Source organism: Pyrus communis, chromosome 16 (assembly GCF_041283825.1).
Source record: "Pyrus communis isolate YQ-2024b chromosome 16, ASM4128382v1, whole genome shotgun sequence".
NCBI lineage: Eukaryota > Viridiplantae > Streptophyta > Magnoliopsida > Rosales > Rosaceae > Pyrus > Pyrus communis.
Window position 1 is genome coordinate 1063328 of NC_142580.1, and position 24362 is coordinate 1087689.

General features: G+C 37.7%; 3 protein-coding genes and 1 pseudogene across 5 annotated transcripts; 1 reads left to right on the top strand and 3 right to left on the bottom strand.

Moving 5' to 3' along the window:
* The first annotated feature begins 1616 nt into the window (after positions 1 to 1616).
* LOC137731200 (loganic acid O-methyltransferase pseudogene) lies at positions 1617 to 3953 on the top strand (annotated as a pseudogene).
* Positions 3954 to 3996: 43 nt separating this feature from the next.
* Positions 3997 to 9298, bottom strand: LOC137731191 (putative RNA-dependent RNA polymerase 1). Of its 2 annotated transcripts, none has more exons than XM_068470293.2 (5): positions 9140 to 9298; positions 8031 to 8578; positions 5894 to 7740; positions 5314 to 5464; positions 3997 to 5106 (listed from the first exon to the last, which is right to left on the bottom strand). In XM_068470293.2, the coding sequence occupies exons 2-5, from the start codon at positions 8544 to 8546 to the stop codon at positions 4270 to 4272; spliced, it is 3351 nt and encodes a 1116-aa protein (XP_068326394.1). In that variant the 5' UTR covers positions 8547 to 8578; positions 9140 to 9298; the 3' UTR covers positions 3997 to 4269. The 2 variants fall into 2 exon arrangements, with proteins under 2 accessions (XP_068326394.1, XP_088544122.1); XM_088687996.1 differs by having other exon boundaries at positions 9049 to 9182.
* A 3368-nt stretch (positions 9299 to 12666) lies between these two features.
* Positions 12667 to 17176, bottom strand: LOC137732412 (putative RNA-dependent RNA polymerase 1). Its single transcript, XM_088687029.1, has 5 exons — positions 17037 to 17176; positions 16365 to 16893; positions 14149 to 15977; positions 13876 to 14026; positions 12667 to 13724 (listed from the first exon to the last, which is right to left on the bottom strand). The coding sequence occupies exons 2-5, from the start codon at positions 16860 to 16862 to the stop codon at positions 12894 to 12896; spliced, it is 3309 nt and encodes a 1102-aa protein (XP_088543155.1). The 5' UTR covers positions 16863 to 16893; positions 17037 to 17176; the 3' UTR covers positions 12667 to 12893.
* Positions 17177 to 18542: 1366 nt separating this feature from the next.
* On the bottom strand, positions 18543 to 23006 carry LOC137731005 (putative RNA-dependent RNA polymerase 1). 2 transcript variants are annotated; one of them, XM_088687894.1, is made up of 5 exons: positions 22887 to 23006; positions 22140 to 22663; positions 19994 to 21825; positions 19696 to 19846; positions 18543 to 19577 (listed from the first exon to the last, which is right to left on the bottom strand). In XM_088687894.1, the coding sequence occupies exons 2-5, from the start codon at positions 22641 to 22643 to the stop codon at positions 18714 to 18716; spliced, it is 3351 nt and encodes a 1116-aa protein (XP_088544020.1). In that variant the 5' UTR covers positions 22644 to 22663; positions 22887 to 23006; the 3' UTR covers positions 18543 to 18713. The 2 variants fall into 2 exon arrangements, with proteins under 2 accessions (XP_088544020.1, XP_088544018.1); XM_088687892.1 differs by having other exon boundaries at positions 22140 to 22666.
* Between the last annotated feature and the right edge of the window lie 1356 nt (positions 23007 to 24362).

Below are 24362 nucleotides of genomic sequence, written 5' to 3' on the forward strand. Positions count from 1 at the left end.
TAAAACTGGTTTATTCATTTTCCCAATTCCTTGTCAATTAAAATAAAAGATCGAATACTATGCAGTTGATGAGAAAAGTTGGGCTTTTTCAAACGTGCCGGAAGGACATGCGAGGAAGAGAAGGATAAATTTAAAAAGTCAAAGTAGGAGAAGAGTGCTTTTTTCTTTTATACAAGTCGAGGTAAAAAGCTAATCAAAGTGAAGAAAATTATATACCACAACGTGAAATCCGCACGCTTTGATTCTTATTTATACGTAATATAGATACAGTTTTTAACTAATAGTTGGTCCTTATTTATATTTGGGAGACTTTGGATGCGGTCCCTAACTATGAATATTCTTTGACTGAAACCTTGTTTATTTTCAATTTTTGATTCAAGTCCCTAAAATTAATGTGATAATTTATTTATATGTATGTTACTATATTTTTTAAATTAAAAATTGAAATTTATAGTTGTTTATATTAATGAGATTTTAAATAAAAAACCATAATTTGTGGGATTAAAAATATTAAAATATAAATATACTATTGTGTGTGTGTGTGTCTATATATATATAAACATTGGTACATTCATCAAAATTAATAACAAAATTATTGTATCAAAACATGGGTACATTCTTCAAAATCATAAAAAAAATAAAAAAAAAAGATATTAGGCTTAATAAAATTAGTAAATTTCTTCGATTAAACTTAACATGGATATATTCTCAAATCAAAGAAAAAAGAATGTACCCATATAAGTTTAAAAATGGATTCGAAAAAAATTTGAATAGATTATATATATATATATATATATATATATATATCTATATTGGTATATTTAAGAATGAGTACATATAATTAGCATGGGTACATTTAGCAAAATTAAAAATGGGTACAAATAAATAAAAAAATATGGGTACAAATACAAATAAAACTTTATAAAATATGAGCACAAAAAGAAATTAATATATGGGTACAAATTAAAACTGAAAAGAAAATTGATACAAATTAAAAAAAGGTTGCAAATTAAAAATGGGTACAAACTAAAACTAAAAATATATGATAAAAAATTTAACCATAAATATAAATATACTAATTGTAACATTTTTAACATTAAATGAATATATTTTGAAATAAAAAATATTTAATTGTTGAAATAATTAATGATGCTATTAATATCAAGGACCTTGATCAAAAAATGAAAATGAATAAGGTTTTAATCAAAGGAGTAGCAAAAAGAAGAATGTGAACCTAATTTATCCTTTATATTTTTATGGCTGAGCATCTTATTTTAAATTTATTTAGATTATAGAGAATGAGATCCGAATTTACATGCAGATCAAAAAAAGATTACAATGCTCTAACTAAATTGATTAACGCACATCTCCTTCTATAATAGTCATCCTTCTTTGGATTCATGCATGTTAATTTCACATATAATTGAAATAATTATCGTATGTTTATAACTAGCTAGGATATACGACATGCATCTGTGGTGGTAGCACCACGTTTCATGCGCATTTGTTCACGCCTTTAATTGTTCTCTATAAGCCCCTATAAGCCCACACCAACTGATCTTAGTTAGTCTTCACAAGTCAATTTTACTTGCCTCTGTAAGCTTCTAATTAGATATATGGCAGAAGGGGGCCAAGGAACGTCACAGGTTTCAGCTGTTTCCGTGAATCTAAACGGAGATCGTGAAAATAGGGCGAAACCGGTCACAGTTTCGCTGCCTATGAACGGTGGAAATGGAACTTACAGCTACTGCAAGAACTCCTACTACCAGGTATATATAGTATAGGGGTGTGATATCCACACACTTCTTACACACCTTTCTAATTTTCGGCCGTCGGATCGGATGAATTGAAGAATATCAAATGACAGATATTAACAAGGGGTGTGTGAGAAGTAAAATGGAGTATGTGGATAGCACACCCTATAGTATATACCTATGTATGTAATATGCCAATATGTATTTATTTTGTGTGTATGTATGTGTGTGTGTGTGTGTATATATATGTATATATACATATATATGATGCATATATATATCACGGATGCATGAAATCCTTGCTATGTCACCCATGAGGGGATGACTTTTTTATTTATTTTTTGTTTGAGGTGAAAGGGTAGCGAATCGGTACATATTTTATCCAAGTGCTGGATGGACAAATTGATTGTTCCCAACTGTTCCAGATAATTAGCTAGTTATTAGAACAAAAAAATTTTGTCCTTGGATTCATACACAATCACATTAAAAATTGTAATTAAATAATCAAATTAGCTTAATTGAACCAATAATTTTTGCAGAAACCGTCCGCTGGACTTGAGAAGGGAAAAATCATCGAGGAAATTGAGCAGAAGCTTGATATGAAAAAGCTCTCCTCCTTTTCAAACACCATTCGTGTTGCAGACTTGGGATGTTCCACTGGACCAAACACTTTCATGATAATTCATGATATACTAAAAGCCATGCAACGCAAATACAAATCCCAATTATCCCAACCATGTCCCCATGATGATCAAATCCCAGAATTTCAAATCTTCTTTAACGACCTAGAGTCGAATGACTTCAACACCCTCTTCACCACTCTTCCACAAGACAGGCAATACTTTGCAGCCGGCGTGCCCGGTTCTTTCCATCTCCGTTTGTTTCCCGACTCGTCTATTCACTTTGTACATGCCTCATTATGTCTCCACTGGATCTCCAAGTCGCCGGAAGTATTGCAAAACAAGGCCTCTCCGGCCTGGAACAAGGGCAGGATTCACTACACAAGTGCACCGGATGAAGTAGTTGAGGTTTATGCGTCGCAGTTTGCCGAGGACATGGAGAATTTTCTGAATGCTAGGGCCAAAGAGCTTGTGCCTGAAGGAATGATGGTAATGAGCTTGTGCCTGAAGGGATGCCTTATTCAGAACTTCCAACGGGTATGTGGTACGATTCTTTACCGTCTGTCCTTGCGGATATGGCGAAAGGGGTATATAACTCATTACTTATCACCTCCGATAGTTTACATTGAAAGTTACCAATAATTAATTTTGATATGTGTGTTAAGAACATAATTAATGAAAAAAAGAGAGTAGAATTTCACATAGAGAAGTGATTTATGCACATCATTTGTTTTTTTTTTCTTTTTTCGCACAAATTAATTGAAAAGGACCGAAAATGAAATGACAACGAAACACTTTTACAGTCATTTATTATTTGTTTATTAATTTTTAATGAAATATTTATACTTTTTATTGACACAAAATCATATATTTTCCCCTTTTTTTTTCTCAAAGAAGAGTGTGTTTTAAAAAATATATATAAAACAAGTGTTGGACCACAAACTTCATCAAATAGCTTTCATATAAGAAAAAACATATACTATATAGTTAAAAGAAACATCACTAGAAAAGAACAATTGCATAAATTAATCACGTTGGGAATATGATGCATTCCGTTTCCTTCCATATGTAGGGAATAATTGAAGAAAGTAAAGTGGATTCCTTCAACTTGCCATATTATGCAGCCTTTGTAGAGGAGATGGAGGAGATAGTGGAGAAAAACGGGTGTTTTAGGATCGAAAGAATGGAGTCGTCAAACCAATCAGCATGGATGAAGGGTCCAGTTGACATACCAGTTTGGGTGAGGCATATGAGAGCTGCAATGGAAGGAATGACACTTTGGAAGTGGGGTTATGGATGAAATGTTCGGAAGATTGATCGATAAACTTGTAGGCATTTCCGAGCTCATAAACTCAAGATGCGGCAAGAAAACTCAGTTGCTTGCTGTTCTCAAGCATATAGGACTCTCACTATAACTAGAAATTCATGTTACTAGCTTCGTTTTATTCAAGAAATTAAATTATCCCAGAAGAGTGGTTTGTAGTCTGTATTTTAATTTTCTTTGTAGATATACACGCGTAAGGAATAACATTAAAAAGGTAATGGTTAGTGCTTGCCATATTCAAGGGGAAGCAATAGCACAATTTAATTTTCAATGCCACGTAAGAAAAACGCATTACCAATGAAAGCACAAATCAACCAAATTAGCACATTAAAAAATAGTGATAACATGTACAAAATAGCTAAGATCAGAATAAGGGCAATCGGTTAGCAATTGTGAGCCTTCAAACCAACATTCAAGTGTCAGAAACAAGAAACCGATGATCAATCTACTATACAACAAGCTGATGTCCTCAAAAGTTTTTACCATCAGCATAAATAATTTAACTTTGATTTCATCTTTGTTGAGAGGTTACCCCATCATCAAGAAACAAATATCAAATATTTCAACTTTCTCAACTCAAATGCAACCCACTCCGGAATTGGCGTTCTAGAGATGACATGTGTAGAGACCTTCTCATACTTGCTTTATCTTTTTTGATGAGGACGAGCTTGTCATAAACGCACCACGGAAAGCTGATGAAATGGTCACGATTCAGCCCCTCATTGTATGTGCCAAAATAATCAGGATGATATGTGACATGGTACCAAGCTGAAGCTTTTGCGTATACATCATCAGCTCCGGAATCTAGACCCGTTCCCTTCTCATTGAACCATGCCCGAGCTTCCTTTCTCAACGATCTCACAGCCATGTTTATAGAATCTGCATCCCGCCTCTTAGTGAAAGATTTTGACATTCTCATAACACTCCCACTAAGTATTTCAGCCTCTGTCTTGATCCCATAATAGTCCATCAGATTTCCCAACTTGTAATCGTAATTGCCTTTGTAATAGATAGCATCTTCAATGTAATCCTCAAAGCCATCAACTTCCATGTCAGGGTCGTATGACTGCTTTGCCACTTGACGAGTGAAGGATCTGATAGAGCTGTCATGAGGCGCAATGTCCTTCACCTCTTGAAAAAGCGCTCCGATCACATTGCATGATTGATAGGTGGGCTTGTCATGTTTTTCCATGAAATCTGGAAATTCCTTGACATATAGATGTGCAGGTATTACAGCTGGCACACCAGTTTTTGGAAAGTCAACGGCAATTGAGAACAGCTTTGCAAGCTCTATACATGGTTCGCTCATTGCTTTTAAAGTATCTTTGTCTGCAAAAACAGTGTGGGCATTGGCAATTATGCCCAAGCTATCGTTGACCATGTAGTTCACAAAATATTCCTCAACTTCCTGGACAAAAAGAAAATGAACACAAGTATAACGAGACAAGAACGGGAAGGTGAATTAAAGAATTTGAATCACTGAAGTGCAAAGACATCAGGAGATGCATGAAGATTCAAGTCATTAGTCCAAAGCTTTGAAGGATCTGTAGAGGGAATATCATTTACTAACCAATGTGATGTTGTATAGCCATTAACGGATTCCAGTATTCATTACCTCCATTGTGACGTCATGATCCAATTCGATACTTGGTGCTGGGGTATAATCCATAGGTTCGATTGGTCTCCGAGGAATCAATTCTTGGTCCCAACAGACAAAGTAGATATCTCCATCGAGATCACTTCCTGAACATTCATTTGGATGAGGCCTACCATTGTAAATAAGTTGCCAATCATTAAGTCATGTTTAAGCATAAGTTTTTCTATCGATTGTGCAGTATAAGTAAGGAACTTAAGAAATTATAACAAATAGCATCCACAGAGTAAGTCCAGCAAATTTCGAAACAAATAGCATCTACGAAGTATGGAACTTAAGTTGTCAACCAAAGGCTTAACAGTATGTGATTTATCTCATGCTGAATGATATCCACAACAGGTTGCATTAGATGACTGAAGTACACAGTGGTTATAAGCATGTTAACTGGAAGATATAACACTAATGAATTTAATCAAAGTATGTGGTCATGATTTCTGCTAATCTTTGCAAACCAATAAAGACATTGGATATTTGTGAACTAAATTTAAGAGTCAAGACCTTGTGATTCACTGTTGTAGAAGAACAAAAATATGTTTCTTACCTTGATCCTTTTTGTGGAAAAACTACACAATCCACCATATGGTGCAACTCGGGCACATTCACAGCCTTTAAAACACGTACATCACCAGGGTGTAAACACGGGTTCTTCGCAACAACCACCTTTCCTTCAATGAATTGCTGGTTTGAGGCACTTCCAGGATGTCTGTTACCAGAAAATTGCACAAACACCTCTCCATATTCCAATGTTCCGGTTTCATCTAGACATCCCATCATTGCTTGTCCATCTGGAATAAAGATTCTTGTTTTCAGCCGCAAATCTAGCAACTTTGATGCCCGAAATGTTTGCAGCATCATTGAAAGGAATGGTTCAACATCAGGTTTATAACCACATGTGAGCAATTCCTTCAGGATGTTAGTAGTCTCTCCTGGAGACATCAAATCCAAAGCCTCCTGTGCTTTTAGTGGGTCAGTCAATATAGCATTCAGTTGTTGTACAGCTGCCCTTTGTTTTTTCATGAAAACAAGATCTGGAACCTCAAGGGTAGATAAAAGAGTTATCAACTGGCGGTTCAGAAAACAAGGCTGATACTTGCTACATGCTAAAACATCCAACTTTGCGTTTTCTGATTCATACTTGGACATACTGTTCCTTAATGATAATTTCATTGATGATGTTGGATCAATGGCCACCACACCTTTGTAACCACCATATCGAATCTGAAAGGCAGATGGAGTAAACCCTTTATAGCCACATTTTAAGGCCACTTTCTTAGCAAAATCAGCAGATATTTTCCCAATCCCATCAGAGAAGACATATTTATTATGGACAATGTCGGGAATAACTTCAATTTCATGTCTGGCCACAGTCAAAGTTTCAGTGGACGAACCAAAGGATTGACCCAATCTAGCAGCGTACTTTGCCACATTTTTTATACGACAAAAATCTCCCATCCACTCTCTTATATCATCGGCTGTAAGTCCCCACCTTGAAGCAAACATCCACATAGAATTCTCCCGCAACTGGCTCGAAGAGAATGCAAGAAATTCATATTTCTTTTCACCAATTACTATGCCGTTTCTGAGAATAGAAAGAATCCTCAGGTAGAATTTGGTTTTCCCATCCTGATTTGTAGTGGACTTACGAGGAGACAAATCTGCCGAATAAATTTTTGCAAGCTCCTCTCCAACAAATGAAACACGAATGAAGTTATCAGTATCCATTGGGTAATTGCGTAGTACACGATTTGAGATATTGACTTCAGGACCACAATAATGTATTTGACATGATGTGATCTGGACTCTACGAACATACACCAACCCAGAATCTAAGGATATTACTGGTGATTTTGGTGGTTTCTTCAATCTGCGGTACTTCATATACTGCTCCTCAAGCCACATTGAAGGTTCATAACAGCTATCTCTTAAATTGTATAATTTATCTAGAGCATACTCTATGCATGCAAGGTCTCTTCTGCGTGCATCAACCAACTCAAAAAAATTATCACCAAGTTTTGGCCCAGGAAGCCACCCTTGCTGAACCAGGGAGTTTACCTTAAACAAGATATCATATGGAACACCAACACATTCAGGAGGACAAACCATGGCTCCCAGATCCGAGCAAGAAAAGGGGGGACATAATTCCGTGACAAGGTCCCTTAAAATCCCCTTGTACCCGGGAAAGTTTTCTCCAAAATCTGGAAGTTGGAGACCATAAGGAAGCTCCAAGCATAATGCAGAAGACTGCCCAATAGCGCATGATGGAGTGAAATCAGTTGTCCGGATCCATTGGTCATCAGGGGTTTCCCTGCAATAGTTCTGAAAAGGGTCTTCATATGCTTGTCCTGAAGAGTCTGCTTCTTTCTCGAAAATCCGAGGCGCTCCCAATAACTAATAATAGGAGGCAAATTCATTAAGAATCTTTGCTTCAAAGACGAGAAGATATAACATTTTTTCCAATTAAACAAACCTCAGTTTCTTTAGACAATGGTGTATCAACAATCATAAATTTTCTCAACATAGGAAAACATACAAAGATTGCATGCATTGATTAGCAAATTCAACATGTAGATGATACAAAGTTATCCAATCTTAAACATAAAAGGATTAGATGAATGACAAGAAATATTGGAACAAGAAAATCATTTTGATACCAACATTAACTGAAAGAAAACAGGTACCTGAAACAGAAGTTTCTTAGCAGTGTGACCACGTGGACTATACAACTCAGTCTGCCAAATGTTCTCATAGGAAAGTTCAAGCTTATATTCCACCTCATCATATTTCAGAAGACAAATTAATTTCCGTATTCTAATCCCAAAGTCCACTGAAACATTGTCCGAACACCAAAAATAAGATAGCTCTTCTTTTCCGGTCTTGCAACCAAAATACAATCCTAGATTTTGCAGACTGTGCAAAGCGGTTCTTGGCTTTGGTACAATATCATGATCCATCTTCCGGGACTTCAGATAGCTTTTCCCATACCACAGGTTTCCAGTGTTGGCCAAGGAATTAATAAACTCAGCATCATTGGCGGTTTCAAACTGAATAATAGCATAATATCTCCTTGAATTTTTGGCTTGTCTGTATCTCATAGCATAAACAGATCCTTTTCCAGTTTTTCTCTCCAGCCATTCAAAAACAGCTTCTGCAGATGCACCAGAAGGGAATCCAAACAACTGTATCGTCTTACCCATCTTATCATGTGAACTTCTTCACTGCATTTATGCTGCCAAATTATTGCAGGCTTAGAAATACACAAGAGTGGAATGCACTAGTAGAGTCATGGAACTTCAGAAACCAATAACCATACAGTCTTTATGAATTCAAGAACATCTCAAGAAAAAAAAAAACAGACCCTTTTGTTATGCACTTCACTTGCAGTTCAGACTTGAGAGATCAAGAGACATGCTTAATAACCATACACACAAAAAGTAGAGATTTTTCATTGAACTAAAGTAAACAGAAACTACCCAACACAACCAAAGAAGTTACCGATCCTAAATTTATTAAAAAAATTCGAAATATTGTTCCAGTGATGCAGGAAGAGTAAAGGACACAGATAAAGAAACCTTAGCTGCACAAAAACTTCATCAAACAAGAATTACAGCAACAAAAAACCCAACAAATCCAATAATTTGATGCCTCATGACAGAGAAGACAATAAAAAAGCAAAAATTAAAGAGAAAATTAACTCACATTGTTTCGTTGATGCAGGAAACGAACAGAACAAAGAGTGAAACCGAAGAGAAAAGAAAAGCTAGAGAGACCGAGCAGGAGAGAAAATTACCTTAAGAAAACGGCAACTAGCAAGGATACACACACAGATGCTGTTCGTTGTCAATCCCTAGTCACTCTCGCCCTCACCCACCACTGCCGGTATCAGCGAAAATAAATGTTTTTTTTTTCTTGCTTTAAGTGGACAAATCAGTATATTTATTATTTTTCTGGCTAATATCCTTGAAACAAAGGTCTAATGACGCGCGCAACTGATGTGGTCATGCCTAGCATTGTAGGACTCGATGTAGGTCTTTCCGCTACTTTGGCTTTCAAAAGCGGTCTTAAATTATCATTTATCACTACAGTTTAGTAGTATTTTTTTATTTGTAACTATAAAGTTTTAGGTTCAATGTTTGCCAAAAATGAGTTTAAACCACATTATTATTAATCAATTATGAGGTTAAGCTTACCCCCTATCTTAGTATAAACTAGTAATAGGCGCACACAAAGTGTGTGAGAAAATTTTTTATTTTTGTTTTTGAAATAGAAAGAGAGAGAAAGAGAGTGATAGAGAATGTGGGAGTGGAAAGTTTTTTTTATTTATATATATATATATATTTTTAATGAAAGATATATTAGGATTACATAAGTGAGGTTTTGAAAGAAAAAAAAACAAAATTAAGTTGTGTGAAATTACATTTTTGCTCTATATTTTTTATTCATGTTTTGTTTTAATTAGAGGGTTAAATTGGTAATTTCATTGGGTTTTGGTTGACAATTAGTGTTTTATTAATTAGTAGAGATAATACTAGCATATGGGCACATATAAAGTGTGTTAGAAAATTTTTTATTTTTGTTTTTGAAATAGAAGGAGAGAGGAAGAGAGTGATAGAGAATGTGGGAGTGAGAAAATTTTTTTTTTTTTTAATTAGAGATATGTTAGGATTGCATGTAGGTAAGGCTTTGAGAAAAAAAACAAAATTTGATTGTGTGAAATTATATTTCTGCCTCATATTTCTTATTCATATTCTGTTTTAATTAAAGGATTAAACAGCTAATTTCATAGAATTTTGGTTGACAATAAGTGTTTTATTAATTAATAGGAATTATTTATTCAAAAAAATAAAAATAACTTTAAATTTATAATGCTACAATTTAATGATATTTTTTCATAATAAAAACTAAGTTCATAAATTAAATAAAAAGCAAACCTTATGTTAAAATCCGGACAAAAACAATAAGACGAGGGCCCAAAAACATAATTGGTTCAAAATTTCAAGGAATTTAATTGAACAATCACTTCCAAGAAAATTTGCGATCCAAAACATATTTTTTAACGGAAAAAAAGGGTAATTGGGGACCCGCAAAAGTGAGGGATTGACCTTGAGTCCTCACAGAACTTAAAAGTGAAGTCAAAAGGTATAACTTGCCTGGGAAGGAATTGGAACGACATACTGTCATTTTTGTTAATAATCGGTAGAAAAAATATTTCAATTTACAACATTTTTAGTCGTTTTAAAAGTATTTTCAAATCAATTTTAAAAATTGTTATAAATGTTTCACCTAAAAAAGAAGTTTGCTAAGAAAATAATAAAAACAAAGAGCGTGCATAACCTAGATGTAGACTAAATTGATTGCTTATCTGATCAATTACACTTGGAAAATATTTGACACATATTTATCTTCATACTAAATATTGTTGAACAATGTAAACTCACAGTAAAACTTGACAGAACAATTCTTAATTACACCGAAGTCTTTTATGAGAAAATACATCATATGTTGAGCCATGCAGATTGTGAAATTGAGACAGAATTGTGGTGCTCGTCTCGCACCGGCTTGACCTAGAGTTACAAACAGGAGAAGAGTAGCTCAATTTGCGTGTGTGAGAAAAATTGGATATGGTTGTCGTCACAAAATCAGCAGCATGCAAGGGCTTCTTGTGTTGGCCAGAGATAGAAAACTTGAGTGTCCGGTTGTAGAGAATGACAAGACCAGCGAAGAGCCTAACAGCGTACTCAGCAATCTCCTCGGACTCGTATTCTGCAAACGCGTAACCTTTAGGTCTATCGGTTTCTTTGTCCCGAGGAATGTGCAGGTCGACCACCCTCCCTGCCTGAATTAATATATCGTACACAGCTCTTTCACTCACTCGCTCCTCCAAATTACCTATATAAACGCAGCACCTAGATTTTGACTCGACGGTGTTGGACATGGTGGTGGAACCCTAGCTAGCTCGAAACTAACGACGTATTGTGCAAAAACCAACGCGCCTTCTGCTTCGTTAGTTTGAAGAGACTATCTGATGGTTGTAGTAATAGGAGGTGGTACGTCCTTTGCTTTATATTGTGATCGCTGATTCCGACTTGGAGTCGGGTTCCTTGTGTAAAAGGAATGAAACGTTTCTTCTCCTTCCTCCTCCGGGAATTAGGACAAGAGAAGAAACCTCTATAGTAATTATCAAATTTTACTTTTACTTTTACTTTCACTAATAGTAGTAAAATACTATATTTGGTTAAGAGTTAATTTTACATCTATTGCTCAATTTTAGTCATTTTTCCGAAAAGCTGGGAAGATTCATAAGTGCACTTTAGCCTCTTTTTGATCAACATTGTGTGATTTATCAAAGTTAAGAATCGAACTCAATACGTGCTACATGAGACATAGGGTCTAAAATTCATTTACAATTACCAATTTGGTCTCAAGGTACGGAATAACTAGTTACACCAAAAGATGTGGTCAATACACCCAAAACCACACCTGTAACCCAAGTTAATTCATGAGGTTTTTTAAAGCCACCGGTGAGATACACGCAAAATACGTGCAGGATCAGCATTATGACCATCATATTTGCCGACCATCAATGAACTGATCGGATTAACCAACCAAAATAAGCTTCAGTCATTATATATTGAACAGAAGCAAAGGTCTCTGTAACGATCAGATGATAATAAAAAGTCATAACAAACCCGGTTGCTACTTGTACTAAAAAACAAGTAAGCGTAATTTCCTCTAGACAACAAGTAAGTGCAATTGCCTGAATCTTAAGACGATCTTCGAACCAATAATATATTTTATTGAGATAGGTAAATCAAGGGGACTTCCCCCTGAAACATCCAAATACTCTTGTGATGGATGTGTAATCTAAAGTTTGAAATTTATTAATTCTTTGATTTATGATCCTTTTTTTTTTCCTTTTTTCTTTTTTGAAGACACTAAAGAATAGAGCCGCACGATAATTTTTGTCGTCTTGTGCCTACTGTTTTCTTTTTTGGCGTATAGTGAAGTGATAGATTTGACTCCATGAAGTGACCTTGAAGACGACAGATGTTGAACTTCCCAAGCAAGGACTTCCAAGGAGCAATTCAGTGTGCACCTCCCTACTAGACTAGCAATATCCAAGAAGTTGACATCGAACTCTTCGTTGAAATGAGTTCAATTTACGTTTCACATAGGGATAAAAAATTATATTTACTAAATTATCTGTTAATCTTAAAAACTATATGCAAATGACTAATATTTATTATTATTTTGAGAGTTGAATGAATTTGACTCACCACAAAAGAGGCAGGCATATAGCGTTTACAGGATTGTAAATGCCGAAATGCAGATGAAAATTAAAAATGCTAATGACAGTGTAATTACAATCATCGGAAGTTAATTAAAATAAACCGAGGCAAATGACGAGGGAACTAGAACCCTTGACAGTCATACTTAAATTTAACAAACTTCAACAAAACATAACAACATATTCATAAGGGAAAGCACACCACTACCTAAGACCCCTCTGCCAATTTCCCGCCAAACACATGATTCCGACATTGTCAAGTGCGATCCCGCTCCGATAACACATAGGTGAGGAATTCCTCGTACTTATTTGTCCTCTTGATCTGGAGAATCTTGTCGAAAACACACCACGGAAAGCTGAGGAAATGATCCCTTTCCATTCCCTTGTTGCAGCGACCCCAGTAACCAGGATGATACGTAACATGGTACCAAGCTGATGCTTTCGCTGCCCATACATCATCGGTACCAGTGCTGGAATCCGACTGCGTCGCATTGAACCAGGTCCTAGCTTCCTTTATCAGTGACCTTACGGCGTAATTAATTGGCTCCAAGTCGTTTCTCCTGTTGAAAAATTTCGACACTGAAGTGATGTTCCCACTTAGTATATCTGCTTCAGTTTTGATGCCGTAGTAATCCATCAAATTTCCCAGCTTGTAGTCATACTCCCTTTTGTAGTTGATGGCATCATCGATGTAATCTTCGAAACCGTCTACCTCCATGTCGGGATCATAGCACTTCGAAGCCACTTCCGCGGTGAAGGATTTAATTGAGCTTGAATGCGAATGTGATTTAAGCTCAACATTCTTCACCTGCCGGAAAAGCTTCCCAATCACACGCCTGGACTTGTACATAGGTTTGCCAACCTTTTCCATGAAATCTGGGAATCGTTCGGCACGTAGCCAGCGCGGCACTTTCACAACCATGCCTGTTTTTGGAGAGTCAACAGCATCGGAACCGAGCTTGGCGAGCTTAAGACATTGATGACTCATGGCCTTCTTTGAATCTCCGTCTGCGAAGGCAACATGTGCATGTGAAATGATCCCTAAAGTGTCATTCACTATGTAGTTTGTAAACGACTCTGCAACCTCCTGTAACAAACATAACAGAACACCAAACGCTGAATGAACAAGGCAGAATCGCGATTCATCTAATGAATATCGTTTCCTATAAAAAAAGGCCGAAACAGAATATGTTTTGAAGTATGATAAGCTACATTGTACTTGATAAATTGAGTAATACCTCCATTGTAACTTCATGATCCAATTCAATAGTTCGTGCTGGGGTATGAATCATCGGTTCAATTGTCCGACGCGGAATTAGATCAGAGTCCCAACTAACAAAGTAAGGATCTCCATCTAAATCTCCTCCCGCGCATTCATCAGGATGAGGTCTAGTTCAACAAAAAAGAATAGGCAACAAATTATTGTCGAACAGAGGAACACTGATATGCAGACGCAATCAGAAACAAAATTTTTTATTTCATATACTAAAAGATTTGAGAAAGTTACATACCTCTTTCCTTTTTGAGGAAAAACTACACAATCCACCATGTGGTGCAATGCGGGCACGTCCACAGCTGTAAGAACGCGAACATCTCCTGGGTGTAAACAGGGGTTTCTAGCAACTACAACTTTCCCCATCACAGTAAAATGGTCTTCGCTTGTAGTAGTGCTGCCAGCGCCACTTGAGATCGAAGAGTGAGAGCATTGCACAAACACCTGACCATATTTCAATGTCTTGGTTTCATCTAGACATCCCAACAACAATCTTCCCTTTGGAACAAATATCCTTGTTTTGGTTCGCAATTCCACAAGCTTAGATGCACAGAATGCTTGCAGCATCAATGACAGAAATGGCTCCGCATCTGGCTTGTAACCACTCAAAAGCATTTCCTCCAAAACGTCTGTGGCCTCCCCTTGAAATATCGTTTTAAGAGCTTCCAGTGCTCTTAAAGGGTCAGTTAGAACACCTTGCAGTTTCTTCAAATCCTGGTTTTGCTTTTTCTGAAAAACATAATCCGGGACTCCGAGTGTGGACAAAAGGGTGATCAGTTGACGATTGAGGAAACAAGGCTGGTTCCTGCTCCACTGGAGAACATCTAGCGCTGTGTTTTCGGATTGGTACTTGCACATGCTCTCTCTCAAAGCCAAGTTCTTTGACAATGTCGGATCAACTGCCACAACGCCTTTATAGCCACCTCTACGAATTTGAAACACTGATGGAGTAGAACTGATCCCACACTTTCTTGCCACCTCGTCAGCAAATTCAACAGATATCTTCCCAATTCCATCAGAGAAACAATATTTGACTCCGCCTCTTCTGATTTCTACATCAGGAATGAGTTCGATTTCATCCTTGCCGACACTAAAAGTCTCCAGGGAAGAGCTAAAAGCCTGGCCCAATCTAGCACCATACTTTGCCGCATTTCTGATGTTGCTAAAGTCCCCCATCCAGTTTCTGATGTCTTGTGCGGTGAGCTCACTTCTTGACGCAAACATCCACACAGAATGATCGTGTAACTGACTTGATGAGAAGGCAAGGAACTCAAACTTCTTGTCACCAATGACTATTCCATTTGTTAGAGTAAAAAGTATCCTTTCATAAACTCTAGTTCTCCTTTCCTCATCTGCAGAAGTGTTACAATTTGTGCGCGGGCACAAATCTTTTGAATGCAACTTACCCAAGTCCTCATCCACGAAAGAGACACGAAGAAAATTATCAATATCTTGAGGGTAATTTCGTAGAACACGATTGGAAAGATTTACCTCGGGACCACAGAAATATACTTTAGATGGTGTGACTTGAACCCTGTGCAAATACACCATCCCATCATCTAAAGAAATAGCAGGCGGCTCTGGAATTCTCCTGTAGGCCATGTACTCTCTGTATTGATCACAAAGCCAAGTCACGGGATCATAGCAGCGCGTTTTCAAGCAGAACAGTTTGTTCAGGGCACACTCTATGTGTTCAATTCTTATTCTGCTTGGATCAACGAGCGTATAAAACATAGCATCAAGAGCTTGCCCCGGAACACATCCATGCTGAACCAAGGAATTTATCTTGAACAGGATTTTGTATGGCAAGCTAATGCCCACTGGCGGACCAACAATTGGTACAAGATCTGAATTACGGGAGAAGACATTACCTCTCTCCAGAGCGAAGCGTCCTTCATTTTCTTGGTAATGAAGAAAACTATCGTGTAAATTTGGAAGCACAGAATCATATGGAAGTTCCAAACATACGGCAGAAGATTGGCCAATGCAGCAAGATGGAGTGAAGTCAACTTCGCGCACCCAGTTTCTGTTAGAAACTTGCTTCAAAATCCGAGGAGCACCAAGTAACTAGCAAGAGAAAGAAGAAACGAAAACAAAATATTAGACAATTTACCCAAATGCCACATATAACATAGAAAATTCTGCCATCTTTAAGGACTATATCATTTTGTTTCAACATTTAACAGTCAAATTCTTCATGCTGAAGCAATGAAGTACGAGATCAGATGTAATGCTATTATGCAGGAGGAACTAGTACATAAGTCAAAATGATGATCGGCTAAGTTTTGTTCTTGTTCGATGTAATAAAATGGTTGAATTAAGCATTTAAACTAACCAGCTTATGAACCATGATCACTAGCTAAATCATGTAGTGAATCACAGATCACAAGTCACAACTGTATGCTTATAAGTTTATAATAAAGAAGCAAAACGAGAAAATTTTGGCGGACAAACCTGGATTAGAAGAAACTTTCGAAGCTGGCCAGGAGGACAATGCAGCTCAATCTCGCGAATACTTTCAGCGGAGATCTCAAGCTTGTATTCATCTGAATCATAACAGAATAACAAGTACATTTTCTTAAATTCCATCCCGAAACTCACTTGAACTTCCGATGTTGTCCACAGCACAGAAAAGCGTTCCTCGGAAACCAGGCATCCGAAGTGCAGCTTTAGAAGCTCAATGGTGTGTTCAGGCTTCCATTTTCTCGCTTTCAGATAAGAGTCCTCATCATACCAAAGGAGCCGCGCATCGGCTAATGGGATAATTTTTTCAGCAGATTCTGCATGGGTGAACTTAACTATGGCAGACGCTCTTGAGTTTCTGTCCTTCGGGGGAAAAACCTTCACATCAGAAACAGATCCTTGTCCAGTGTATTCCTCCAGAAACGCTGCCACTGCTTCCGGAGACTCGACGGAGGAAAATCCATACAACTTAATTGTCATAAGACTCATGTTGAATTGATTAGCGTTGATAGAAACTATGCTGTTTCAGACCACAAACTGAGTTAGTAGCTATAAACTTATTGCAGTATCTCTGCATAAAATACTTGAAATTGAACAAAATGATCAGTAATGCAGCAAATGAGAAGAGTAACGATATTTAGACGCACAAAAGTATGCACTTACTGACACTCTCACGATCGATAGAGCACCCAATGTCAGTTTTCTGTGTCTAAATAACCTTGAATTTGAAACGAAGGCACTGATATTATTACCAACAACTGATGCTCTGTAAGAAGCAAAGCTCACGAAGTCGGTATATATACTGATAGGAAAGTGAAAAGCACAGAAGTGACTTCGAATCACTTGTCATGGCGGTTGAAGCTGGGAAAAGAAAAGAAAAGAGAGGAAGAAAAACTTGCCATGGCAGTTATCTTTTTTTCACCTTTCCTTTTTGGTCAAGGCGTCAACGATCCCCTCTTTCGCAGCAATAGCAGGTATCAAACTGTATTGTGGAGGGTGAATGAAACTCGACGTTTTGCGTGTAAGGGTTAATCACAATTATATAGTTTTTTTACTCACAATTTATTTAGTTTTTTACTTGCAATTTATTTTACATCGACCATTACTTATACTTTTATTTAGTATGTACATGGTTAAAGAATGCGTACATGCAAAATGAATATACAAACAAAATGTGTATATCAAACATACCTACTCGTATTTTAAATATTTTTAAAATTTTGTAGTTAGAAAATTGATTTAGACAAACATTTCTTTTCCAAGTCATTAGGTTGAACAAATAAAAAGAAAATAAAAAAAAGTGTGCAAAAAATAAAAAAATGTGCCATCGTTAAATAAATTTGAGAACCTTCTGTGAAGTTTAGCTCCAACCCTGAGGACTTTTCTTTATGTCGACCAATCATGAGGACTTGGCCCCTTGGAGAAGCTTTGGCTACGAATCTTCTACGATCTCACATGAGGGGTAATTTGCTCCCTTGGTAAACAAGGTTTGGACAAGATAGAGATATACTCACTGACTTGGCCCTTTGGAGAAGCTTTGCCTAAGAATCTTCTAGAATCTCACATGAGGGGTACTTTGCTCCCCAGCTTGTAGTCAAACAATTACACGACAAGCAAAATAACACCCGCTTGTTTAGGTTATTGGCATCAACATACAATATCAATCAAGAAAAATAAACAGAGACTTCCGGCGAAGCCTTAGAAACTTCCGGTGGAGCTTCGAGTGGGTACTCCTCAGTGGAACACCGGACAAACCACCACATAGGCTTTTTCCTTGTTCTATTGCGATGATCAAACTAAAAAGAACTCGTCGGTGGAATTTGTGCAGGAAGTCGTCGGAACAAACTCGCCGGTGCAATTGATGTAGAAGGTTTAGGGTCAGTGATAAAACGGCTAGGGCTGAGTTTTTTAGATGAGAAACGTTAAGCGACTCTCTTAAAAATGTAACTCTTCATACACTATATGCCGCTTCATGTTTTTTTGCACTATGTTTTATAATGTTGGCATGAAAATTAATATTAGAGTGTGAGGTGTTATGGAGTTTATGAAGAGTCCACTTCTAAGAGAGAGTCCTATTAGCGGTTCTCGAAATGAGGTTGGGCACTTGAAAACTTCCGAGAGATGAATGAATTCGACTCGCCACAAAGGAAGCTCATAACGTTTACAAGATTGTGAATAACAAAATGTAGATGAAAACTTAGAAATGCTGATCACAACGTATTTACAATCAATCAGAAAGTAACTAAAATAAACCGAGGCAAATGACAAGGGAACTAGAACCCTTGACAGCCGTACTTACATGGACTTTTAACAGCGTAAACAAAACATAACAAAACATAATCATTTGGGAAAACGCATGCTTCTGAATTTGTCAAGGAGGACGCTGCTTTGATCAGCCATAGGCAAAGAATTCCTCATACTTGTTTTGTCCCTCTTGATCTTGATGAGCTTGTCGGAAACACACCACGGAAAGCTGAGGAAGTGATCCCTTTCCATTCCCTTGTTGCAGCGACCCCAGTAAACAGGATGATACGTAACATGGTACCAAGCTGATGCTTTCGCTGCACATACATCATCGGTATCAGTGCTGGAATCTGACTGCGTAGCATTGAACCAGGTCCTAGCTTCCTTTTTCAGCGACCTTATGGCGTAATTGATTGACTCCAAGTCCTTTCTCCTATCGAAAAATTTCGACACTGAAGTGATGTTCCCACTTAGTATATCTGCTTCAGTTTTGATGCCGTAGTAATCCATCAAATTTCCCAGCTTGTAGTCATACTCCCTTTTGTAGTTGATGGCATCATCGATGTAATCTTCGAATCCATCTACCTCCATGTCAGGATCATAGCACTTCGAAGCCACTCCCAAGGTGAACGATTTGATTGAACTTGAATCTGAATGCGATCCAAGCTCAACATTTTTCACCTGTCGGAAAAGCTTCCCAATCACACGTTTGGACTTATACGAAGGTTTGTCAACCTTTTCCATGAAATCCGGATATTGTATGGCACGTAGAGAACGCGGCACTTCCACTACCACGCCGGTTTTTGGGGCGTCAACAGCATCGGAACAGAGCTTTGCGAGTTTCATACATTGAGCACTCATAGCCTTCTGTCGCTCTCTGTCTGCAAAGACAGTATGTGCATTCGAAATGATCCCCAACATGTCGTTCACTATGTAGTCTGTAAACGACTCTGCAACCTCCTGTAACAAACGCAACAGAACACCAAATGTTGAATGAATAAAGGCAGAAACACATGTGTACAATATGTTTTGAAGGAAGGATAGGCGGCTACATTGTACGTATTATATTGAGTAATACCTCCATTGTAACTTCACGTTCTAATTCAATAGGTCGTTTTGGTGTGTAATTCATCGGTGGACAATTCCGAGGTGGAATTAGATCAGAGTCCCAGCTAACAAAGTAGAAATCTCCATCTAAATCTCCTCCTGAGCATTCATCAGGATGCGGTCTAATTCAACGAGAGAAAAAAAATAGTGAGTACGTAAACAATTTAAGGCAACAAATTATTGCGAAACAGAGAAACACTACTATGAAGATGCAATCCAAAATAAATTTGTAATTTCATCGACTACAAGATTTGAGAAAGTTAACATACCTCTTTCCTTTCTGCGGGAAAACTACACAATCCACCATATGGTGCAATTCCGGCACGTTCACCGCTGTAAGAGCACGAACATCTCCCGGGTGTAAACACGGGTTTCTAGCAACTACAACAGTCCCGTTCACAACAAAATTGTCTTCGCTCGAAGTAGTGTTGCTGTGAGTACCAGTGGAGATCACGCGGTGAGAGCATTGCACAAATACCTGACCATATTCCAATGTTCCCGTTTCATCCAGACATCCCATCATTGACCTTCCATTCGAAACAAATATCCTTGTTCTCGTCCGCAGTTCCATGAGCTTGGATGCACAGTAGGCTTGTAGCATCAATGACAGAAATGGTTCTGCATCTGGCTTGTAACCACACAAAAGCATGTCCTTCAAAACGTCTGTGGCCTCCCCTTGAAATATTGTTTCGAGTGCTGCTTTTGCTCTTGATGGGTCAGTTAAAACGCCTTCCAGTTGCTTCAAAGCCTGTCTTTGCTTCTTCTTAAAGACATGATCTGGGACTCCAAGGGTGGAGAAAAGGGTGATGAGTTGACGATTGAGGAAACAAGGCTGGTACGTGCTCCATTTGAGAACGTCAAGTGCTGTGTTGTTGGATTGGTACTTGCGCATGCTCTCCCTCAGTGCCAATTTCTTTGACAATTTTGGATCAACTGCCACGACACCTTTGTAGCCACCTATACGAATTTGAAATGCTGATGGAGTAGAACTTCTTCCACACTTTCTTGCCACCCTTTCAGCAAATTCAGCAGATATCTTCCCGATTCCATCAGAGAAACAATATTTGACTCCCCTCCTTTTGATTTCTACATCAGGAATGAATTCGATTTCATCCCTATCGACATTAAAAGTCTCCCTGGAAGAGCTGAAAGCCTGGCCCAACCTAGCACCATACTTCGCCACATTTCTGATGTTGCTAAAGTCCCCCATCCAATTTCTGATGTCTTGCGCGGTGAGCTCACTTCTTGACGCAAACATCCACACCGAATGCTCGCGCAACTGACTTGATGAAAAGGCAAGAAACTCAAACTTCTTGTCACCAATGACAATGCCATTTCTTAGAGTAGAAAGTATCCTTTTATAAACTCTAGTCCTCCTGTCCTCTTCTGCTGAAGTGTTACACTTTGTGTGCAGACATAAATCTTTGGATCGTATCTTACTCAAGTCCTCATCCACAAAGGAAACACGAAGAAAATTATCAAGATCTTCAGGATATTTTCGTAGAACACGGTTCGAAAGATTTACCTCCGGACCACAAAAGTAGACTTTAGATGGTGTGACTCGAACCCTGTGCACATACACCGTCCCATCATCTAAAGAGATAGCAGGCGACTCTGGAATTCGCTTGCACTCCTGGTATTCTCTGTACTGCTGTAAAAGCCAACTGACGGGATCATAGCAGCGTGCTTTCAACCGAAACAGTTTGTCCAGTGCACACTCTATGTATTCAATTCTTATTGTGCTAGGATCAACCAGCTTATAAAAATAAACATCAAGAGCTTGCCCCGGAACACATCCATGCTGAACCAAGGAATTTATCTTGAACAGGATTCTGTATGGCAAGGTAATGCCCACTGGTGGACCAACAATCGGAACATGATCTGAATTACACGAGAAAGTGGTACCTCTTTCCAGCTCGAAGCATCCTTCATTTTCTTGGTAATGAAGAAAACAATCACGTAGATTTGGAAGCACAGAACCATACGGAAGTTCCAAACATACGCCAGAAGACTGGCCAATGCAGCACGATGGAGTGAAGTCAACTTCCCGCACCCAGTTTCCATCAGAAGCTTGCTTCAAAATCCGAGGGGCACCAAGTAACTAGCAAGAGAAAGAAGGAAGGGAGGGAAAATAAATCAGCCATTTACCCCAAGTGCCACATTACATAGTAAATTATGGTATTTATAAGGAAGATGACAGGTTGTTTCATGATATTCGGCAGTTACTAGTAATCTTTCACACATGGTTTAATTAAACTTCTATATTAATCAACTTTTGAAACTTTGATCACTAGCTAAATTTAAAAGTTACAATCGTACATTTCATAGCAAAATCTAAAGCAATGATTCACAAATTTCAGCTGCATCATTGTACTAAAGAAATAGCAAAAAACTGAGAAAATGTGACCGACAAACCTGGATTAGAAGATACTTCCTAAGCTGATCGCGCGTGCTATGTAGCTCCATCTGGCTAATACCTTCTGAGGAGACCTCGAGCTTGTATACAGCAGAATCATAAGAGAACGAGAAGTAGATATTCTTAAATTCTGTCCCAAACTTCACTTGAACATCCGGTGCTGTCCAAAGAACAGAAAACTGCTTCTCGGAAACCAGGCATCCGAAGTGCAGCTCTACAAGTTCCATGTTGTGTTCAAAGTTATCAACCTTCCATTTCCTAGCCTTCAGATAAGAGCCCCCATACCACAGGCGACGGTCATCAGCTAATGGGATTATTATTTCAGCAGATTCTGCTTGTGTGAACTCAACTATGGCGGATGCTCTTGATTTTCCATCTTTCGGGGGACGAACCTTCACTTCAGAGACTGTTCCTTCTCCGGTGTATACCTCCAGAAACGCCTTCACAGCTTCTGGTGACTCGACGGAGGAAAATCCATACAACTGAATCGTAGTATTAACCATGTTGATATTGTTGATGGCAACTGCTGTTTCACAAGTTCAAATTGAACTCAGTAACTATGAACTCATCACACTTTCTCAATGCATAAAATTACTTGAAATAGAATAAAATGATCAGTAATGCAGCAAATGAGAAAAGAGGAACGATATTTAGACGCACAAAATGATACACTTGCCAACACAATCTATTAAAATGTGACGGACTTTGTATCTAAATAGAATTATCGACGAGAAAAAGAGTGGTACCTTGAATTTGAAATATGTATGAGCACTGAGATTATTACCGACAAAATTAACGCTGCTGTGTTGTGAGGAGCAAAGCTAATGAAGCTCACATATATATAGGTCCATCATATGCACTGTAACTAACTTGTAATTGCAGTTGTAGCAGAATAAAAGAAGAAACCTTGTACTTGCAGTTGTAGCAGAATAAAAGAAGAAACCTTGCCACTCCAGTTATCCTAGTTACACTTTCCTGTGTGTCTTCCTGTCAAGCAAGAGATTTTTCAGTGTGTTTGGAATACGGAATGGAATACCACATTTCATTATACCATTAAAGAAAAGTTTTTTTTTTATGTCCCTCTAATTATATAATGACATGTGGTGTTCTGCTCCGTATTCCGGACACACTAAAATATCTCTCCTATTGTGAAGATCACACCGCGTTCCGGACACAATAGAACGTAGCAAGATCATGATAGATTGGTTTGTTTGTTTGTTTAATCATAATTTATTTAAAGAATAACGCTATAATTACACATTATGAACCTTTTTATTTATATGTTTTTAGTAAAACAATAAAATTAATAGGTTAGATATTTAGTTGTTAAAGGGAGGAGAATGGACTAGGATCGAACTTCCACCAGATTGAAAAGGCATAATTGTTTTTAGCACAACTACATTACCATTACATGTAAGATTATTTGTATTTTAATAAGTTTGAAATTCCTAGTTTTGTACTTAAAAAGTTCAAAAGTCAAATTGGTGTTATAGGGCGATTATATCTTAATTGAGCTCCTAATGACGAATTGAACAATATGGCCTGGAACCTTCTGGAAGTTTTGGACCAATCCTAAGGTAAGCCCTGGGGAGAAGTTTTGACCAAGAACCTTCTAGAATCTCACACGTGAGATGGGCAAATACCTCCCATGAAGGGTTATTTTTGGTCCTTGGCGAGCAAGGTTGAGAGAGCATATATCCTTGGCGAGCAAGGGTTTTTTTTTTTTTGGGTACTTTTTGGAAAGTCGGATCTTGCTCCGAAAGGAGTCAATAACCTACTTTGGAACTTCACCAATTCTTATTCTATGTACTTCAAGAAAGCAAGAAATGTGGATGTTGGTTAGGTTTGTTGGCTTAAGCAATGTACATTCGTGTTCAAAATTCTCTCATTTTATATCACGAGAAAAACTTGTGTACGGCTTAGTTTGCTACCGGACATTATTAAGTAGCACTACAATTCACTCAAAAATCTACCATGCGGTAGATTTTAAATATAATCTTTTTCATTCTTTTATATTTAAATGTCGCACCTCTTCAAGAATTTTGACGACATGAACTTGCTTGGACTTGTGACTTGAATCCCTTTTTTAATTAAATAAAGCCCAAATCTATTTTAATTACCATATGTGTGTATGACATCTTAAGGTCTAACTAAAGCCGACAGTGAAATTAAGGGACACTTAGTAGGCATATCATGGTTACCTGGATTAGTAAAAGTATCCG